The 19,277-nt window shown below is 34.5% G+C and overlaps 2 protein-coding genes across 2 annotated transcripts in view; one reads left to right on the forward strand and one right to left on the reverse strand.

Moving 5' to 3' along the window:
- The window catches only part of LOC102802538 (ATP-dependent RNA helicase DDX4-like), a 91,736-nt gene that overhangs the window by 2,225 nt on the left and 70,234 nt on the right, over positions 1-19,277 (forward strand). The window lies entirely within an intron of this gene.
- Positions 362-19,228, reverse strand: LOC100370787 (WD repeat-containing protein 18-like). The gene is made up of 10 exons (XM_085503508.1): positions 19,019-19,228; positions 16,954-17,064; positions 16,679-16,812; positions 15,074-15,221; positions 13,344-13,487; positions 10,931-11,004; positions 6,389-6,513; positions 4,744-4,901; positions 4,569-4,625; positions 362-518 (listed from the first exon to the last, which is right to left on the reverse strand). The coding sequence occupies exons 1-10, from the start codon at positions 19,226-19,228 to the stop codon at positions 405-407; spliced, it is 1,275 nt and encodes a 424-aa protein (XP_085359634.1). The 3' UTR covers positions 362-404.

The following is a 19,277-nucleotide window of genomic DNA, read 5'->3' on the forward strand; positions in this document are numbered from 1 at the left end:
ACAATAGATACCAGTTTGTTGTGATGCTTGTAAGGGTCTGGGGAAAACACTGATGGTTACAATAGATACCAGTTTGTTGTGATACTTGTAAGGGTCTGGGGAAAACACTGATGGTTACAATAGATACCAGTTTGTTGTACGATAGTATTTAACTTAATTGATATAAACTAGGCTCGTCTTAAATTTGTACTTGTTATATTTCCTGTATGTACTATATGTTTATACCTCAGCACATAGCATGCATTTCTTAATTGTGTGTCAAATTATTACCAGAAATCACACTGCATCACAATCAATGACTATTTAAACCTCTCATTGTGTTGGTGATAGATTGGGTTGAATGAAAGAAGAGACGCTGCAATTATTTGGCAATGAAAATATTTTTATTTATTCCTAAAAAATATTTATGATACATTTTGCAAAATTTTGTTGACAGTAAAAGTGTAAAGTTTTTTGTTCTTTTCATTCAATTGTTCAATTTCACTATGTAGTTTAGGAATAGTTGGTCTGTCATCAATCTGCCGGGAAAAAAATAAAGAATAATTTAACCCCAATTCCATGGCCATCTGTCGGCCATGATAGATTTTTTTTAAACGTTAGTGTTCCACTCAAACCAAAGCATAGTGGGTAATTTGCATAATACCCGGTACTATGTAATTTGTAATTTATTACAATGGCAATAATCAAAATACTGTATTTGCTCAATTAGGAGTGCATACAAACCAAATCAAAGAAAGCTTAGAAAGAACTCCCATGTGCTGAGAGTATTGGAGACACATTAAATATAATTCGAAATTACTTAGCTGAAAAGTAATTATGCAAATCAGAAAATTAATATGACCAGATTTGAGTGTAAAACTAATGAGGTCTGCGCAATGTAACAGAAAATCTATGTCTCCAAGTTTAATTGAAATGTGATTAGAACCAAAAAATTATGAATTATTATGCTTATTAGGGAATTAATATGAACAGATTTTTACCCCAAACTAATTAGGTTTGAACATTGTCCTAGAGCATCTTTGTACTAAGTTTCATTGAAATGGAATAATTAGTACCGTGAAAACTCCAAAATTTCGACCCCTCTAAAAATTCGATCACCTATTTATTTGCCGGGTTTCGGTGTTTTATTTACCTCCAAATTTTCGACTCCACTAAAAATTGCCGACTCATTCTTATTCGAAAATTGCGACCAGTTTTAGTTTTCCCCCAAACGAAAAAAAAACCGATGTGAGCGTTCAAACGGGACCTTCCTCAAAGGCATGAATCCGGGTTTCTGATTGACTGAGAGATTTTTATTTTATTGGTAACGAAAATATATTCTAAATAAACGAAGTTTCAAATAAAAACGAACACAAAAACCTCGGCATGCTGCGTTTCTGAATTGTTGATTATTACTGTACTCAGTAGTGATTATAATAATGTACACAAAATAAATTTGTTGAATGGTTATGAAATACAAATAAAAGTCAACTTAGTTTCATCGTAAGCGAATGATTCCGGTCTCGTATAAACGTTTGATGCAGTAGGATATCCCGCCATGTTCTCTTAGGTCAAATAGGTCAAATCGCTAATTAATCAATCAAAAAGCTGGATAATGCCAACGTGTTCAAATTACCATAGCTTATTTAAATATGTTAATGTTATTGAACGCAATGCGGAAGAGATTGATGTTGTAGTACGATATTTTGGCTTGGATTTTGATGCGAAAACGGCATGATTTTTTTTAAATAAAAAAATTAGTTGTTTTTAAAAAATAAACTGGTCATCTGAAGAATAATTTAACATTGTTCACAGTGATAACAGCTCATTCTCGAAAGGAAGCTTACCCGCTCACGCTAGTCGCGATAAAAATCATACACGTGTACTCTTGAATAGACAGACGTCAATGATTACGGTAAAACTTAGACTCTATTTTAGCCGGCAGGATTGATTGAAATGTCCGAAAAATGACGCCAAAATACACCTTAAAAGTCCCATTTTATTTTCTTAAATCCCATTTTATTTTTTAATCCAAGGGCGAATTTACGGCAGAATTTGGTCCCTCAAATAAGGGACACGTGAGCTTTGATTCTAACCGGATACATTGCACTGGGTCGGGGAGATCGTTTGCTAAACTTCCATGTATCTTTTGTCCAATGGGTACCTGTACTTCGAACATTCGCAAGTTTTCCTAGGTAGTGCGAGACAGCTTTGTTGTTTGACCTATTAGTTTTGTGCTGACCTCTTCTCCGCGTCTTGATGTTTTGTTTTGCTTGTCATAATACTCACTGATTGATGACTTTGTTTAGATTTTGAGTTACAACTCGGCCACGACCTTTGCTTTTACCGTGAAACATGAGGAAGTTTACGTCAATTGACGGACATTGCATTTTTTAAAAACTAATGAAGCACACTGTCTATCAACCCCATTTTTTTTTGCTGATTTCTATTCTGAAAAATTCGACCGTCCGAAAATGCACCTTAATTTTGACTCTAAAAACACGTCACATTTCTAACACCAATTATTTAAAACCGGTCGAAATTTTGGAGTTTTTACGGTACTTTAGATATCAGTGTGAAAGCTTAAAATTGGTTAATTATGCAACTTAGGTAATTAATATGTACAGATTTTAACCCACAATTATTCAGGTCTGTCTATTGTCCTACAGCATCCATGTACATTCATTGATATGTGATGTATAGTACCTGAGATATCAGTGTGAAAGTTGGTTAATTATGCAAATTAGGTGATTAATATGCACAAATATTTACCGGAAACTAATTGGGTCTGCATAATTCTAGATTCATTGAAATGTGATGATTAGTACTTTAGATATCAGTAGAAAAGCTGAAAATTAATTATGCAAATTAGGAAATTAATATGCACAATTATTTACCCTAAAACTAATCAGGTCTCTGCATAGTCCTAAAGGATCTATGTACCAAGTTTCATTGAAATGCGATGATTAGTACTTGAGATACCCGTGGAAAAGCTGAAAATTAACTAATTATGCAAATTAGGTGATTAATATGCACAAATATTTATCGAAAACAATCAATCTCTGCATAGTCCTTGAGTATGTAAGTACCAAGTTTCATTGAAATGTAATGCTAACTACTTATATCAAATGCTGAAAATTAATTAATTATGCAAATTAGGTAATTAATATGTACTGATATTACCATAAAAACTATCAGGTCTGTGCAGTGTCGTATGACATCTATGTACCAAGTTTCATTGAAATTTTATGATTAGTACTTGAGATATCAGTGGAAAAACCGAAAATTGACTAATCATTATGCAAATTAGGTAATTAGTATCCACGGATTATTACCAAAAACTAATCAAAACCTAGCATTAGTTCAGAGCATCTATGTACCAAGTTTCATCAAAATCCAATGAGTGGTTGTTTAGATATCAGTGGAACAGTCATGGAACCACTAAAAAATAGCTAATTATCATGCAAATTAGGTAATTAATATGCACGGATTTTTACCAAAAATTAAGCAAATCTGCGCATATGTTCAGAGCATCTATGTACCAAGTTTCATCAAAATCCAATGAGTGGTTCTTTAGATATCAGTGGAACAGTCATAGAACAGCTAAAAATTAGCTAATTATCATGCAAATTAGGTAATTAACGAGCATGGATTTTTACCAAAACCTAATCAAATCTGCGCATTGGCCCAGAGCATCTATGCACCAAGTTTCATCAAAAACCGATGTATGGTTCTTGAGATAGCAGTGGAACAGTCGGACACACATACACACACACACACACACACACACACACACACACACACACACACACACACATACTTGTATTGCAATATGTTCCGAGGACTCCATTGGATTAACTTTTAATATAGTTGAATTAAATTTTAATATAGTTGCGATATGAACTCGATTAAAACGCGTTCCTATATAGGGTTGCGTTTTAATTGGAGTTTAATTAAACTCAATTACAATGCAATACAATGGAGAATTGCATTTTAATTAAGTTTAATTAAACAAGTGTTGAATATCCCGTGACTGAACATAGAAATGTTTGCGAAGCTTAGGTTTAGTATCGGGGTAAGGTATGGTATAATTATATTAATATTAATATAACGTGAACCATACCTTCCCCCGATACTAAACCTAAGCTACGCAAAACGTATTAATAATCGAATTAACTATTAATATAAATTATGTTTTCCGAGGACTATGAAAAAGGTCCTCGGAAGGTGTGTATGTCCTCGGAAGTAGCTATATATCTGTATTTTTGTCCTCGCAACATATAGCAATCCAAGTACACACACATACACACATACACACACACATACAGACACACTAACTGCAAAGACTCCCATTTTGTGCTTCGCACATGGGAGTCAAAAACACATTTGTTGTATGCAGAGTCATTAATTGTGATGATAGAAACACCTCTGTAAATCACTATACGAGTTACTATTAGAGCAAATTAATATGGTATCACCGAGACCTTATGAATAGAATTACCAACACATGCCACACCTTAAGGATAGAGGGAAGAAATGCCTTCAAATGAATTACTAACATAAGGCCGTTTTCTCATTCTGTTACTCACCTCTTGCAAAAGATTTTGAAGACTGCTTTGAGACAGTCTACTTTTGTTGATTTCATCCTGAAAATAAAAGTCATTTCATGACATTACACAGTCCCAGTTGAAAACTGAAAAGAGTATATTTTGGATCAAATCCATGTCAAAGAACAAATAAAACTGAATGTATGCAAACACTCACTGTAACTGAATGTTTTAGTCTCATATGAACCGGTTGTGGTTTGTCAACATTTTCAGTAGCCATGGTTCTCTGGAAAGGTAGAATAGGCATCAGATCTTTACTGTGAACATGGAACATTCTGGCCGGTGGTTGTATGAACATAGCATTTGTCACGGCACCTATTGGCATAAAAGAACACAATAATATTCACATGGTGACATACATTGTATAACAATCCAATGACATCAATACCTTATACCTTTTTAGACATAGCCATCCTTCGTAAAAATGACAACAAACTGCTATGGTACAGTATCCAGATGTACTGTCTGCTGACAATCTCTTACCATTATAGTACAGTATCCAGATGTACTGTCTGCTGATGATATCTTACCATTATGGTACAGTATCCAGATGTAATGTCTGCTGATGATATCTCACCATTATAGTACAGTATCCAGATGTACTGTCTGCTGATGATATCTTACCATTATGGTACAGTATCCAGATGTACTGTCTGCTGATGATATCTTACCATTATGGTACAGTATCCAGATGTACTGTCTGCTGATGATATATTACCATTATGGTACAGTATCCAGATGTACTGTCTGCTAATGATATCTTACCATTATGGTACAGTATCCAGATGTACTGTCTGCTGATGATCTCTTACCATTATGGTACAGTATCCAGATGTAGTGTCTGCTGATGATATCTTACCATTATGGTACAGTATCCAGATGTACTGTCTGCTGATGATATCTTACCATTATAGTACAGTATCCAGATGTACTGTCTGCTGATGATATCTTACCATTATGGTACAGTATCCAGATGTACTGTCTGCTGATGATGATCTCTTACCATTATGGTACAGTATCCAGATGTACTGTGTGCTGATGATATCTTACCATTATGGTACAGTATCCAGATGTACTGTCTGCTGATGATATCTTACCATTATGGTACAGTATCCAGATGTACTGTCTGCTGATGATATCTTACCATTATGGTACAGTATCCAGATGTACTGTCTGCTGATGATCTCTTACCATTATGGTACAGTATCCAGATGTACTGTCTGCTGATGATATCATACCATTATGGTACGGTATCCAGATGTACTGTCTACTGACAATCTCTTACCATTATGGTACAGTATCCAGATGTACTGTCTGCTGATGATATCTTATCTTTATGGTACAGTATCCAGATGTAGTGTCTGCTGATGATATCTTACCATTATGGTACAGTATCCAGATGTACTGTCTGCTGACAATCTCTTACCATTATGGTACAGTATCCAGATGTACTGTCTGCTGATGATATCTTACTATTATGGTACAGTATCCAGATGTAGTGTCTGCTGATGATATCATACCATTATGGTACAGTATCCAGATGTACTGTCTGCTGACAATCTCTTACCATTATGGTACAGTATCCAGATGTACTGTCTGCTGATGATATCATACCATTATGGTACAGTATCCAGATGTACTGTCTGCTGATGATATCATACCATTATGGTACAGTATCCAGATGTAGTGTCTGCTGATGATATCATACCATTATGGTACAGTATCCAGATGTACTGTCTGCTGATGATATCTTACCATTATGGTACAGTATCCAGATGTACTGTCTGCTGAAGATCTCTTACCTTTATGGTTCAGAATCCGGATGCACTGTCTGCTGACGATATCCCACAATACCACAGTCTGGTCATGTGATCCTGATAACAACATGGTACCATCCATTGAAACTGACAAACAACTTATTTGTTTTCTGTAAATAAATGTACAATGTATTTTTAAAACCTGGTAACTAAATTGATCAATTATAAGTCCCTGTTCATATGCAGTCTGAAAACTTCATACATACATCAAACATAATATTATACATATGCACATCAATTTGTTTCACAATCTGATTCAAGATGGTCAAATGGCAGCCATTTTTGTACTGAAATCAAGTATTTCTGGAATGCCGGAACCAGATCTTTGCTGTTTACAGATGAATTTTGCTTAGTACATACATTGGACATTATGGGACCTTGACGCATGTCATTTTCTTTTCAGATCGGATTCAAAATGGCCAACTGGTGGCTATTTTGTTTTAATGAATGTAGTTCCAGTGCCATATCTCTGCCATGGTTTAACCGATTATGTTAAAATTGTACATATTCATTATACATCATGACATAGATATACAGATATATTAGTTTGACTATCTGATTCAAAACGGCCAAATGGCGGCCATTTTATTCAAACTTGAAGCATACAATGGACATTATGGGTTCCTGATTCACGTTTTTTTTTATTTAGGTAGGATCTGAAAATGGCTGACTGGTGGTCATTTTGTTTTAATGAATGTCCTTCAAGAGCCAAATCTCTGACATCCTTGAATGATTATGTTCAAATTTTATATATTCATTATACATCAATAGATGTATTCAAAATGGCCGACTGATGGCCATTTTGTTTTAATTAATGCTGTTACAGCACAATATCTCTCAATATGGACAAGTACTCATTTGACGATCAGATACAAGTTGTCAATCATTTTAATGTTCAAAAATCATCATAATCGAGTATCAGCTTCTGGATCCATATCTCTGACATGTTTACGTTCCAACTATATTACTGTAAACAAAACTATATATCTTAAATTTGATAACTAATAGGGACTGTGCCATGCATGGCTTGTTCTTGTATCAATATGTATGTCAGGTCTTCCATCAATTTAATTTAATTTGATCTTTTTTGTGTGGATATTTGTTAAAAATTGTTTTTGATATACTTTTACTATTTTTACGATTACTAAATTTTTTAAAAAGCCCACTGAATAAATAATAATTAAATACAAAATGTGTGCAGACATACAATGTATTAAAAATTATTTCAAAATTTAAGATTAGCCTTTTAAACAAGAAGCTTGGCAACTAATATTTGTAAAATTTTATTTTACATGTGTGGTGTTTAGGCTTATTTATTTATGCATGAGTACCTCTACCAAAAGTTTAATTTAAATCTAATTTTTTGAGATTATTTGCCAATAATAATTAACTAATCAATATGCATGTTTTTCAACATTACACTAATCATGTCTGTGGATTACCCTAGAGCATTTATGAACCAAATTTCAATGAAATGTGAACATTATGCACATTAGGCAACTAGTATGCTCAAATTTCAATTTAAAACAATCAGGTCTTTAAGCATTGTTCCCAGGCACGTCTTTTGGACAATTCCACAGCTTGCGGGACATGAGGGAAAAAAATCACTATTTTATTCTATACATGGTAGGAATTTATTCACAAGACCCCCAGCCTCCCAGAAAGAAGTTGATCTGAATTAGACCCATAATTTTTCTTCATGAATGTGTCTTCAAATATAGTACTTCCTTGATCATAAGCCTCTCTCAGAGTATAAGCCCACTCCTCTATTTTTAGGCATTTAAGCTGAGGGCATCCAAGGTTATAGGCCCAGGGTGTTGTTACCGGGAGTCTACCTGACCGTCAAGTCATGAAACCTGGTCATTGGACATCGTTTTACTTTTCCCACCCCTCATTTTCCCCCGTTTTTTACATGTTGCGCCCCCTGAGCTTATGATCGAGGAAGTATGGAATGTTACATGTTTTCAAGTCTTTAGACCACTAAGATAAGAGTAATTTTATTCTTGAAATGCTTTTTAATTTAAGTTGCTTTATGGTTCATTTTTACTTGATTTAATATGCTAATACCATCAATTTTAAAAGAATAGAAGCTTGAAAAATTATTTGAAAAGTAAAAACTCAAAAATGACATCTCAATATGTAAGAAAACTTACTGAATTCAAGAACGAAACGTCCATCACATTGTTATGTAATATATTTTTGTAGGGTTCGGGGGTTTGACAGTAAATTGCAATTTGTACGTTTCTGTGACCATATTGAGTTAATTTTTAGGAAAGAAATACAAATGTAAAACTACAAGTTTTTTCCTATGTCATTTTGATATAACGTCCGTCACGTCATTTCTGATTACCCTCAAGCTGTATGTCAAGCTAAGGATATTTCCTCTTGGCATGAGAATGCTAGTGGCATAAGTCTATAACACTGTCGACACAGTATCAAATTCTACGAGGTAATAAGGACAACTCAAATAACTTCCAACCCCCCTGAATGTAATGTCGTCACCAGAGAATTGCCCATATTGAAATGCAATAATTGTTTTTTGAAAAAGCATTGGGTAATAATTATGTAAATTAAGCAATAGATATCAATCCAAAACTAATTAGATCTGTGTATTGTTCCAGGGCATACATGTACTAAGTTTCATTAAAATGTAATGATTTTTAATTTTGAAAAAAATTGGTGGAAAGCCAAAAAATAAATCATTATGCAAATTAGGGAATTATTTATGTTTATGTATATAAACCCAAAACTAATTAGATTGTCACATTGTCTTAAACTATTTATGTACCAGGATTCATTGAAACAAGTCATTGTCAATGACACGTCCCCGTTCCGTTCATATTTGAGTGACATATACATCCGAAATGCTCCTGCATATGTACAACACATTGTATGATGTGTGTGAAGTGTGGTCTTGATCTTTCCAGGCATGTCCGAGATATGGATTGAAAACTAAATTCTTTAAAACAAAATGGCCGCCAGTCGGCCATTTTGAACTTGATCCGAAGAAAAATTGGTGTGCATCAAGCTTATATTATGTTTAATATATGCACTAAATCTGAACAAAATCCATCCATGCATGACTGAGATCCGGTTCCGGAATTGTAAAAATACGTGATTTTGATGCATTTTCGGCCTCAAAATGGCCATCATTCAGCTATTGTTAAGCGGATCATGAAACAAATACACATATCTATTTGTGACATGATGTACCATGTGTGTGCGAAGTTTGAACTTGATCAATCCAGACATGTCTTGGATACGAATCCAGAACTGAATTATTTAAAACAAAATGGTCGCCAGTCGGCCATTTCAAACTTGATCCGAAAAAAAAATGACGTTTATCAAGATCCTATTATGTTTAATGTATGTACCAAATTTGAACAAAATCCGTCCATGCATAACTGAGATCCGGGTCCGGAATGGTGAAAATGTGCGATTTCAATGCATTTTCGGCCTTGAAGTGGCCGCCGTTTGGCTATCGTTAATGAGATCATGAAAAAAATGCACATACATATTTGTGACATGATGTACCTTGTGTGTGTGAAGTTTGAACTTGATCAATCCAGGCATGTCTCAGATACGGATCCAGAACTGAATTCTTTAAAACAAAATGGCCGCCAGTCGGCCATTTCAAACCCGATCCAAAAAAGAAAATGGTGTGCATCAAGGTCCTATTATGTTTAATGTATGTGACAAAGTTGAACAAAATCCGTCCATGCATAACTGAGATCCTGGTCCGGAATGGTGAAAATGTGCGATTTTGATGCATTTTCGACCTTAAAATGGCTGCTATTCAGAGATCGTTAATCGGATCATGAAAAAAATGCATGTGCATATGTCCCATATAATGTGTGATGTATGAGTGAAGTTTGAACTTAATTGGTCCATGCATGTTCGAGATACAGGTGATCATGGACGCACGGACGCACACAGGGCAAACTACGTCCGAACGGGGACTAATAAAATGATAAGTACTTGAGATATTGATGGAAAAACTGAAAACTGATCAATTATTAGCAGGGTAGTAAAACTAATAAGGTATGCGCATTGTTGCAGACCATCTATGTATCAAGTTTCATTGAGATGTGTTTAGAACTGGAGATATCTAAATGCAAATACTCCATTTGTTTGTATGCTTTGCATACAGGAGTAAAAAAAACAAAACAAGAAATATAAAGTTTGAACATGTAAGAGATATAGTTCCAGAGATGCATTCACTAAAACAAAATGACCACTAGTTGGCCATTTTGAAACCGATCTGGCAAATTAAGGTCCCATAATGTTCAATGTACAGGTGAAGATGTACACACAGGTGCAGGAATGGTCAAAACATAAATTTGTGTTTTCGGCCTTTCTTCGAAAAGAGACTGAAAAGCCTCAACAATGTTCATATTTTAGTCAGATTGCTCTTTCATTTATATATTTTAATTTCTCTTTGATTAGGATCAAGTAATACAGGGACAATTAATTCTAACTATGTCATTACAAGTAATCAGAAATGTTTAAAAAAAGTAACAAACTCACAGATGTTTTTTAAAAGTGAGAGAAAACTGATCTTCTTTATCATCGTTACCAGTCTGAGGTCTGTTCAACTCCATCTGTATCAACATAATTGCAATGTGAGAAGATTTTGTTTTGACAATTGGCATCAACAAACAATTCCTTGCAAATTCAACATGTTTTTTGTACGTCCAGAGGTATGTAAATGTGTCGAAATGGACATAGTGCGAGTGGTTAGTGCTAGTAGCACTAATCCGAAAAACTACTAGATCTAGTGCTAAAATGGCACTAGATCTAGTGCTAAAACGGCACTAGATCTAGTGCTAAAATGTACATAGTGCGAGTGGCATTGATATCGCGTTGTCAACGACGTCAAGATATCCCGTAATTCTCTGAAAATAAATTAATATTTACGTAAAATTGTTGTATCTTTCATTCATTGGAAATGTGCTACAGTGGGAAAATTGAGAATGTCATTGTCCACATTTGTCGTAATAGACCTTTGGAACAACGCGATCGGCCGGGAAACTAGCTGAAACAGTGAAACTGTAGGTCGAATTTCGCAATTTTTACAAATTGTGAATAGATATACTGTATGAAATGGTATTGTGGGGGAAGTTTGTGTTTTCAACTTTGGCGGATGGAAACTTTATGTAAATGGTGGATTTCAGCGTTGATTTTTTTTAAAACTGATGTGCCGTTTTATTTCTGATCGGCACCACACTTAATGAAAATAGATCTTCGAAAATGAAATTATGATGCCATATGTGAACTAAATAAAAAAATGGTATACTCCTAGTCTAAGTCCCGGGTCCCTGTAAAGCTCGGTGGATTTTGTGTGTAATGCGACCTGTGAATGGGCATATACATATTCACGCAATCCTGTTGTTACATTGTATCATGGAGGAACTAACAGAATATGATGTAACCTAGCCGATTTTTTAACGTGACCATATTATATACGTCTAAACACTTTCTCTGCAATAATATTTTTTAGGAGCCCTTAGGATTTTTTGTTGTAGACTCTCGAAATCTTGTTCTTGTTACAGTTGCTAATAATTAAAACATGTGAAGTAACAAGTTTGTCTGTTGAATTTCCGGTTGTAAAATACGTATTTTAACCTTTCACAGCTAAACAAACCCAGTGTATGGTCGCGTTAAAAAAATGGGACCAAGAAATCGTCCAGGGCGATTTTTCTGCAGTTTTTAAATTTATTTTTTAAAATATTTTGTCGTAATTTATCGGACATTTCAATCGTTACTGACGCCTAAATCAGTCTATTTAAGTTTTTATTCCAGAGCGTGTTTATTGTGACTAGCGTAAGCTCCGTTTGGACAAAGAGCTGTTATCACTGTAAACAATGTTAAATTATTCTTCTTATGCTAAGTTCATCTTTGAAAACAACTATTTTTTTATTTGAAAAAAAATCATGCCATTTTCCCATCAAAATCCAAGCCAAAAGAGCGTACAACATCGGCAAATCTCTTCCGCGTTGCGTTCAATAACATTAACATATTTAAATGAGCTATGGTGATTTGAATGCATCGGCATCATCCAGCATTTTGATTGGTTAATTAACGATTTGACCTATTAGCTCAACTCATGCAAGAGAAACATGGCGGATACCCTACCGCATCAAGCGTTTTTATGCGATCGGAATCATTTGCTTACAATGAAACTAAGTTGAATTTTATTTGAATTTCATAACAATCAACGAATTTATTTTTTGTGCATTATAATCACTACTGAGTAATAATCAACGTTTGTGAAACGTAGCATGTCCGGATTGAGCATCTGTGATCGCTTGCTGCTACGCAATGCAGTTGTGTTCGTTTTTATTAGAAACGTTGTTTAAAATATACTTTTGTTACCAATAAAATAAAAACAAATGTATTTGAAAAATTACACTGGGCGACACTGTAATGACATTTCAGGTGGTCTACTTTTTAATTCAGCAAGAATTATTAATTTTTGTTAATTCTGCAATAGTTTCTTTCGTCTTGGGTGGCCCAACTGATGGCGTAGAAAGTCTGTGTAGTCTGCCCATCACGCGTGAAGTCCCAAGGGCAATTTTTCGGATGGGCGAATTTACAGCAGAATCCGGTATTATATAAAGAAAGTATTATTATGGACATCTCGCGCATATTGCCGATGTTTTATACTGTTTGTAGTTTGCATATGAAAGTGGTTGTTGATGTCCCTTCTATTATTCGACGTCGTTGACAATGCGATAACAATGCCACTCGCACTGTGCACATTTTAGCACTCGATCTAGTGCCATTTTAGCACTAGATCTAGTGCCATTTTAGCACTAGATCTAGTACTTTTTCGGATTAGTGCTACTAGCACTAAGCACTCGCACTACGCCCATTTCGACACATTTACATACATGACGTCCATGGTACAAAAACATATAGTCACTACTTGGTTACTTGCCTTTTTAAATAGATTGATTTGATATATGACACCATCAATGCCCCCAGCAAATAAATGATATTCACATGTATCCATGGTAACGGAAGTAATGCTGACATTGAACACAAAACTACAAAGTTGTTGGCCTGTTGACAGATCCCAAAGCTGTAACAAATTGAACAAAATTGTGTAATGCTTGGCAGTAGAGACAGTGAAATCATAAATCAGCGAAATCTAAACCCAGTGAAAATTAGTCTTTTACACTATGTATTCTTGTAGACAGTGTCATCATAACTGTGTATGTATGTATTCTTGTAGAGATAGTGTAATCATAACTGTGTATGTATGTATTCTTGTAGAGATAGTGTCATCATAACTGTGTATGTATGTATTCTTGTAGACAGTGTCATCATAACTGTGTGTGTATGTATTCTTGTAGAGATAGTGTAATCATAACTGTGTATGTATGTATTCTTGTAGAGATAGTGTCATCATAACTGTGTATGTATGTATTCTTGTAGACAGTGTCATCATAACTGTGTGTGTATGTATTCTTGTAGAGACAGTGTCATAACTGTGTATGTATGTATTCTTGTAGAGACAGTGTCATCATAACTGTGTATGTATGTATTCTTGTAGACAGTGTCATCATAACTGTGTATGTATGTATTCTTGTAGACAGTGTCATCATAACTGTGTATGTATGTATTCTTGTAGACAGTGTCATCATAACTGTGTATGTATGTATTCTTGTAGAGTGTGATCATAACTGTGTATGTATGTATTCTTGTAGACAGTGTCATCATAACTGTGTGTGTATGTATTCTTGTAGAGACAGTGTCATAACTGTGTATGTATGTATTCTTGTAGAGACAGTGTCATCATAACTGTGTATGTATGTATTCTTGTGGACAGTGTCATCATAACTGTGTATGTATGTATTCTTGTAGACAGTGTCATCATAACTGTGTATGTATGTATTCTTGTAGACAGTGTCATCATAACTGTGTATGTATGTATTCTTGTAGAGTGTGATCATAACTGTGTATGTATGTATTCTTGTAGACAGTGTCATAACTGTGTGTATGTATTCTTGTAGAGACTGTCATAACTGTGTATGTATGTATTCTTGTAGAGACAGTGTCATCATAACTGTGTATGTATGTATTCTTGTAGACAGTGTCATCATAACTGTGTATGTATGTATTCTTCTAGACAGTGTCATCATAACTGTGTATGTATGTATTCTTGTAGAGACAGTGTCATAACTGTGTATGTATGTATTCTTGTAGACAGTGTCATCATAACTGTGTATGTATGTATTCTTGTAGAAAGTGTCATCATAACTGTGTATGTATGTATTCTTGTAGACAGTGTCATCATAACTGTGTATGTATGTATTCTTGTAGATAGTGTCATCATAACTGTGTATGTATGTATTCTTGTAGAGACTGTCATCATAACTGTGTATGTATGTATGTATTCTTGTAGAGATAGTGTCATCATAACTGTGTATGTATGTATTGTTGTAGAGATAGTGTCATCATAACTGTATGTATGTATTCTTGTAGAGACAGTGTCATCATAACTGTGTATGTATGTATTCTTGTAGAGATAGTGTCATCATAACTGTGTATGTATGTATTCTTGTAGAGACAGTGTCATCATAACTGTGTATGTATGTAGTTAGATCATATATAGTAGTAGTATATGAATACAAACATAACAAGTTTACAAAATAGAGCACATACTTTACATGTTTGATCCAAAGAACTTGATGCAACCCTTGACATGACACCACCATGGCCACAGTGCAAATCTGTTATTGGTAGAGAGTGACCTGACCACACATACACTGGTTCTATTGCACTACCGAAACCACTGGAATTCTGTAAAATGCTAGAAAAGAATAACTATTATTATATATCTGTAACTGTAATGCCATGAAGTTACAGCATGCTGCAATTTTGCAGTATTGCACTGGGTATTTTCATCCTGCCATATGGAACAATTACGCAAGTAAGCATCCTCGAATAATAAAAACAAACATTGCAGCCCCCAGAGTTTGACCAGACCCCCATACAAAGAAGTTTGTTCAATCTGTTCTAAACTGTTGGTATTTTGGCATTCCCATGATGTATCCTTGGGAGGAAAAAAAGGTGTATAATAATAAGGTTATTACGAGTATACCATATACACTCAGACTCGGACAGTACACAGTCACATCGACCTGCTGTACTGTCTTCAAACTTCAAAAACTTTTTAAATGATACAATATGTTTTACATTACTGTACTCAATCGTGTTAGCGCCGAGGTTCCTCAACTCAGAAAATCATGATTTTTGGAAGAGTGCAAATGACAAATTTAATCCACTATGTGACAGATTGAGGGGGATATTACGTCGTTGAGGGAAAATAAAATCATGAATTAGATTGTCGTCATTGACTTTTACATTGAAGAAAACAGAAACAGTTACAAAAAATATGCACATTATAATACAATATTAATTACGTAAGACCCGAATCTACGAGATTAAAGATATGAGAGTCTGTTGGAACACAGTCAAAGTCAAATCTTCATCATTATCTCCACTGACGAATGTGTTGAATCGTATGCAAACGCCACAATGTATTTGCATGATTTGACCTGCAACAATGTCCTTTGACCTAATGGGTCAAGTCTGTTATTAACCAATCAGAATGCTGTGTTATACCAACGCAATTCCTCGTAAATTCCGAAAGACTTGCTGGTAACGCAATGCAGAAGTGAATTATTGTTGAAGTACGATCTGTTGGAATTGATTTTGGCAAATAAACCACATAGTTTTTTCAAAAAACTGCTAACTAGCAATTTTTGACTGAATATGACATGAAATATTTACTTTTATTAACAGGTCATTATCGCAGCGTAGTTTACACATGGTTACCATAGTCTACACATTCACAACATATTCACGAAGGTCAATAACCTTGCTATATCAAATAAAAACAATTACTAGTATTCGTTAAGCAAAGATCGTAGACTTAGTTTTAATTTAGTGGCATTTTGAAGGGGTGGGGCACTTTACTGAATGTGACCCTGAATATAAAAATTGCACAAATGTGGGGGATGGGGGCTTGATCAGGCATGGGCACTAATGCGGTAGAGTACAGTACAAGTTTATTCAAGTATGGTTGAGAGTGCCAGACAAAGTGCGCGTGGACTAATGAGGGTGCCATTCAGACAAATGTTTTTGTTTAGGAAATCTAGTATTAAAGCATGCATACTAATCTTTGTTGACAGAAACAAGTACCATAAACACAAGTTAAAATATCAGGAAACTAAATAACAAAACACCACAACAACGTTTATTCACCTTGCCATGGACCAAACTAATACCAAACTATCTTCTGCGCCAGACACAATATGACTACCATCATCTGTAAACTCTAAACATGTTATTTGTTGATAGTGTCTGCTTAGTACTGCCAAAAGTCGACCTGTATTGACCTGTAGCAATTACAAAATAGTCTTAATATTAGATTCAAATTTGACATTTTCTGTAATGAACATGTATAAAAAAATATTTTTTATTGAATTTTTGGGGGATTTCAACAACAAAAACAGTTATGATACATATGTGATACATACATGCCACACATGAAGCCTTTCAACAATACCAGCAACACAGTAATGACCACAAGGTGATGTATCCAATGCAGTAACCAATCCTGGACACACGATACGACTCTGCTGCTGGTCCTGAATAGTATGAAAAAAAGAACAAGTACAGGTCATTCAACATCATCTCTTACTTTCAACAATGAGGGCAGTATTTACCAAATTAGCAATGTCTTGAATCTGATATAGTTTTGGGTTCCCTGTTAAATTAAGAGGTGTTGAGTTGATGTTATAATATTCATATCCATATTCCAGAGTTTTCCCCAGTTTTTCACAAGTTGAATACTGTAAAAACGAATACAAGATAACTTGAAATATTTATTTGTCAAATTTTAAAAACAAAAATTAGTGAATCTAAAAACAATAGATTACATAGATTAAATGGTGTGTCATTTGTTGTCAGAAAATAAATGAATTTCATGAATATGGCTCAAAAAACACTGTGGCAGGTAAACCTGTGTCCAAAGAAAACAGGGTGAATTTCAGCTTTGTACAGGTTAGACTGTGTGTTCTAAAATATTTCAATCACAATAAAACAAATTTGAGGTTTTTTGTAACTAACCATGACTGAATAATAAGCAATGCTGTTAGAATCTGTCTATGGTATAGATTCAGTTAAATGTTTTTTTTTCTCATTCTCATCAATTAAAGCCTAAATTAGTGTCAAATCATTGTTTTAAGAATATAAGACAGAAGACATTTTGGAGAACCAAAAACAGCACAATTCTGTGAACGGTTGAAATTTTGGAAGCCAATAAATTATGGTAATCTGCCAAATATTTAGATGGTCACATTTTTAAATAAGGCAAGTTTTTATAGTAAAGTGAATATGAATTCATTCAAGTGTTCGAAAACATTTGTTCAAGATATTACTTGAAGTTTAAATGTATTTCACAGCAAACCAAAAAATCACCATGATTGAATAATAAGCAATGCTTTTAAAACCTTGGAGAAGTATGTTATATTTGTGTGTACTTCTACGGTAGTAGATGATTTCTTTGTTTTGTTTTTGAGTTGTTTTAATTCCCTGGTGTTTATAACACCATGTAGTGTCAGCTCAGTGTTTTTTGTTTTCATACCTACATGTAGAATGCATTACATTTCTGTAATCCGTTGAATTTCTAGAAGCCAATAATTCACCTAATCAAATTTTAGTAGGCAACATTTTAGAGTTTTAGTTACAATACATATAGTACTTCACTGTTCACATTTTTAATATTTTACAAAAATTTTGTAAACTTTATTGTTTATTGTAACTTTATTGTATCCACAACAGTTACTGGTTCGTTTAGGAAAGTGTCTGGGGGTGAAGGAGTTAGGCGTGAGTTGATATCTTGCGCCCGGTGAAAGAGTTCACGAGTCCCTCCATCCATAACTCTAATCTTAACCCTGCCTTTCCAGTATGTATATACAATACATTGAGGTAGAGTGTTAGGGTTTAGATTACAGGTGGGGCCTCAAAATCCTGAATCAAATTTCTTTTTAAGGTAGAAGCCTAATCATAATTTTTGAGAAAATTGGTCATAAATCGCATGACAATGTTTTTCTGTTTACTATGTAAAATCATGGAGCTATTGGCTCATGGCACCATGAAATAGCATTCATTTGTGTGTTACAGTGATGTATTTTGAGAAACTTTTCCTATTATTTTGCAAAAAAATTTATTTTTACAACAATTCCATATAACACAGTGTTAAAGAAAAATCAAATTTTTTGACACTTTTTAAAACCCAGATTTTTGAAATAATTGAGGGCAACAAAAAGTACCCCATCATTGACAATATATAATTTTTTCAGCCTATGTCACCAGGCTACAATTTGAGATATGGCATAATATCTCTGCCATAGGAAAAACATTATAATACTGCCAAAATGACTATTATTCACTAAAATAAAGTCATCTTTTTCGGGAATTAAACTGGTGACCCCAACTAAGTCAATATCCTTATATTGCCCGGATGTACAATTTATTGGAAAATGAATAAATTCTGGGTTTTTGAAATCATGAGTAGGTTGCCAAAAAAACGTACTGTACCTGTCTGTGAAGCGCCCACACATGAAGAAGAGGATGGCAATTAACTGCTGCTATTAAATAATCTTTACCAAGCAGACATAAAGTTCGAGGTGCACTGCTTCCCCCTTTATATGACATCAGTGAGGTTCCCGTATGAGGGTCCCAAATACAAGAATTCCACATTTGTCCTGAAATATCGCTCGAAAGCACAACTTCCATGGGCGCAGCCATCTTGAACTTTGATTTGGCAGTTGTTGTCGGTGAGGGCGATGTGTCTACA

This window comes from Saccoglossus kowalevskii, chromosome 9 (genome assembly GCF_978046115.1).
Source record: "Saccoglossus kowalevskii chromosome 9, keSacKowa6.1, whole genome shotgun sequence".
Taxonomy (NCBI): domain Eukaryota; kingdom Metazoa; phylum Hemichordata; class Enteropneusta; family Harrimaniidae; genus Saccoglossus; species Saccoglossus kowalevskii.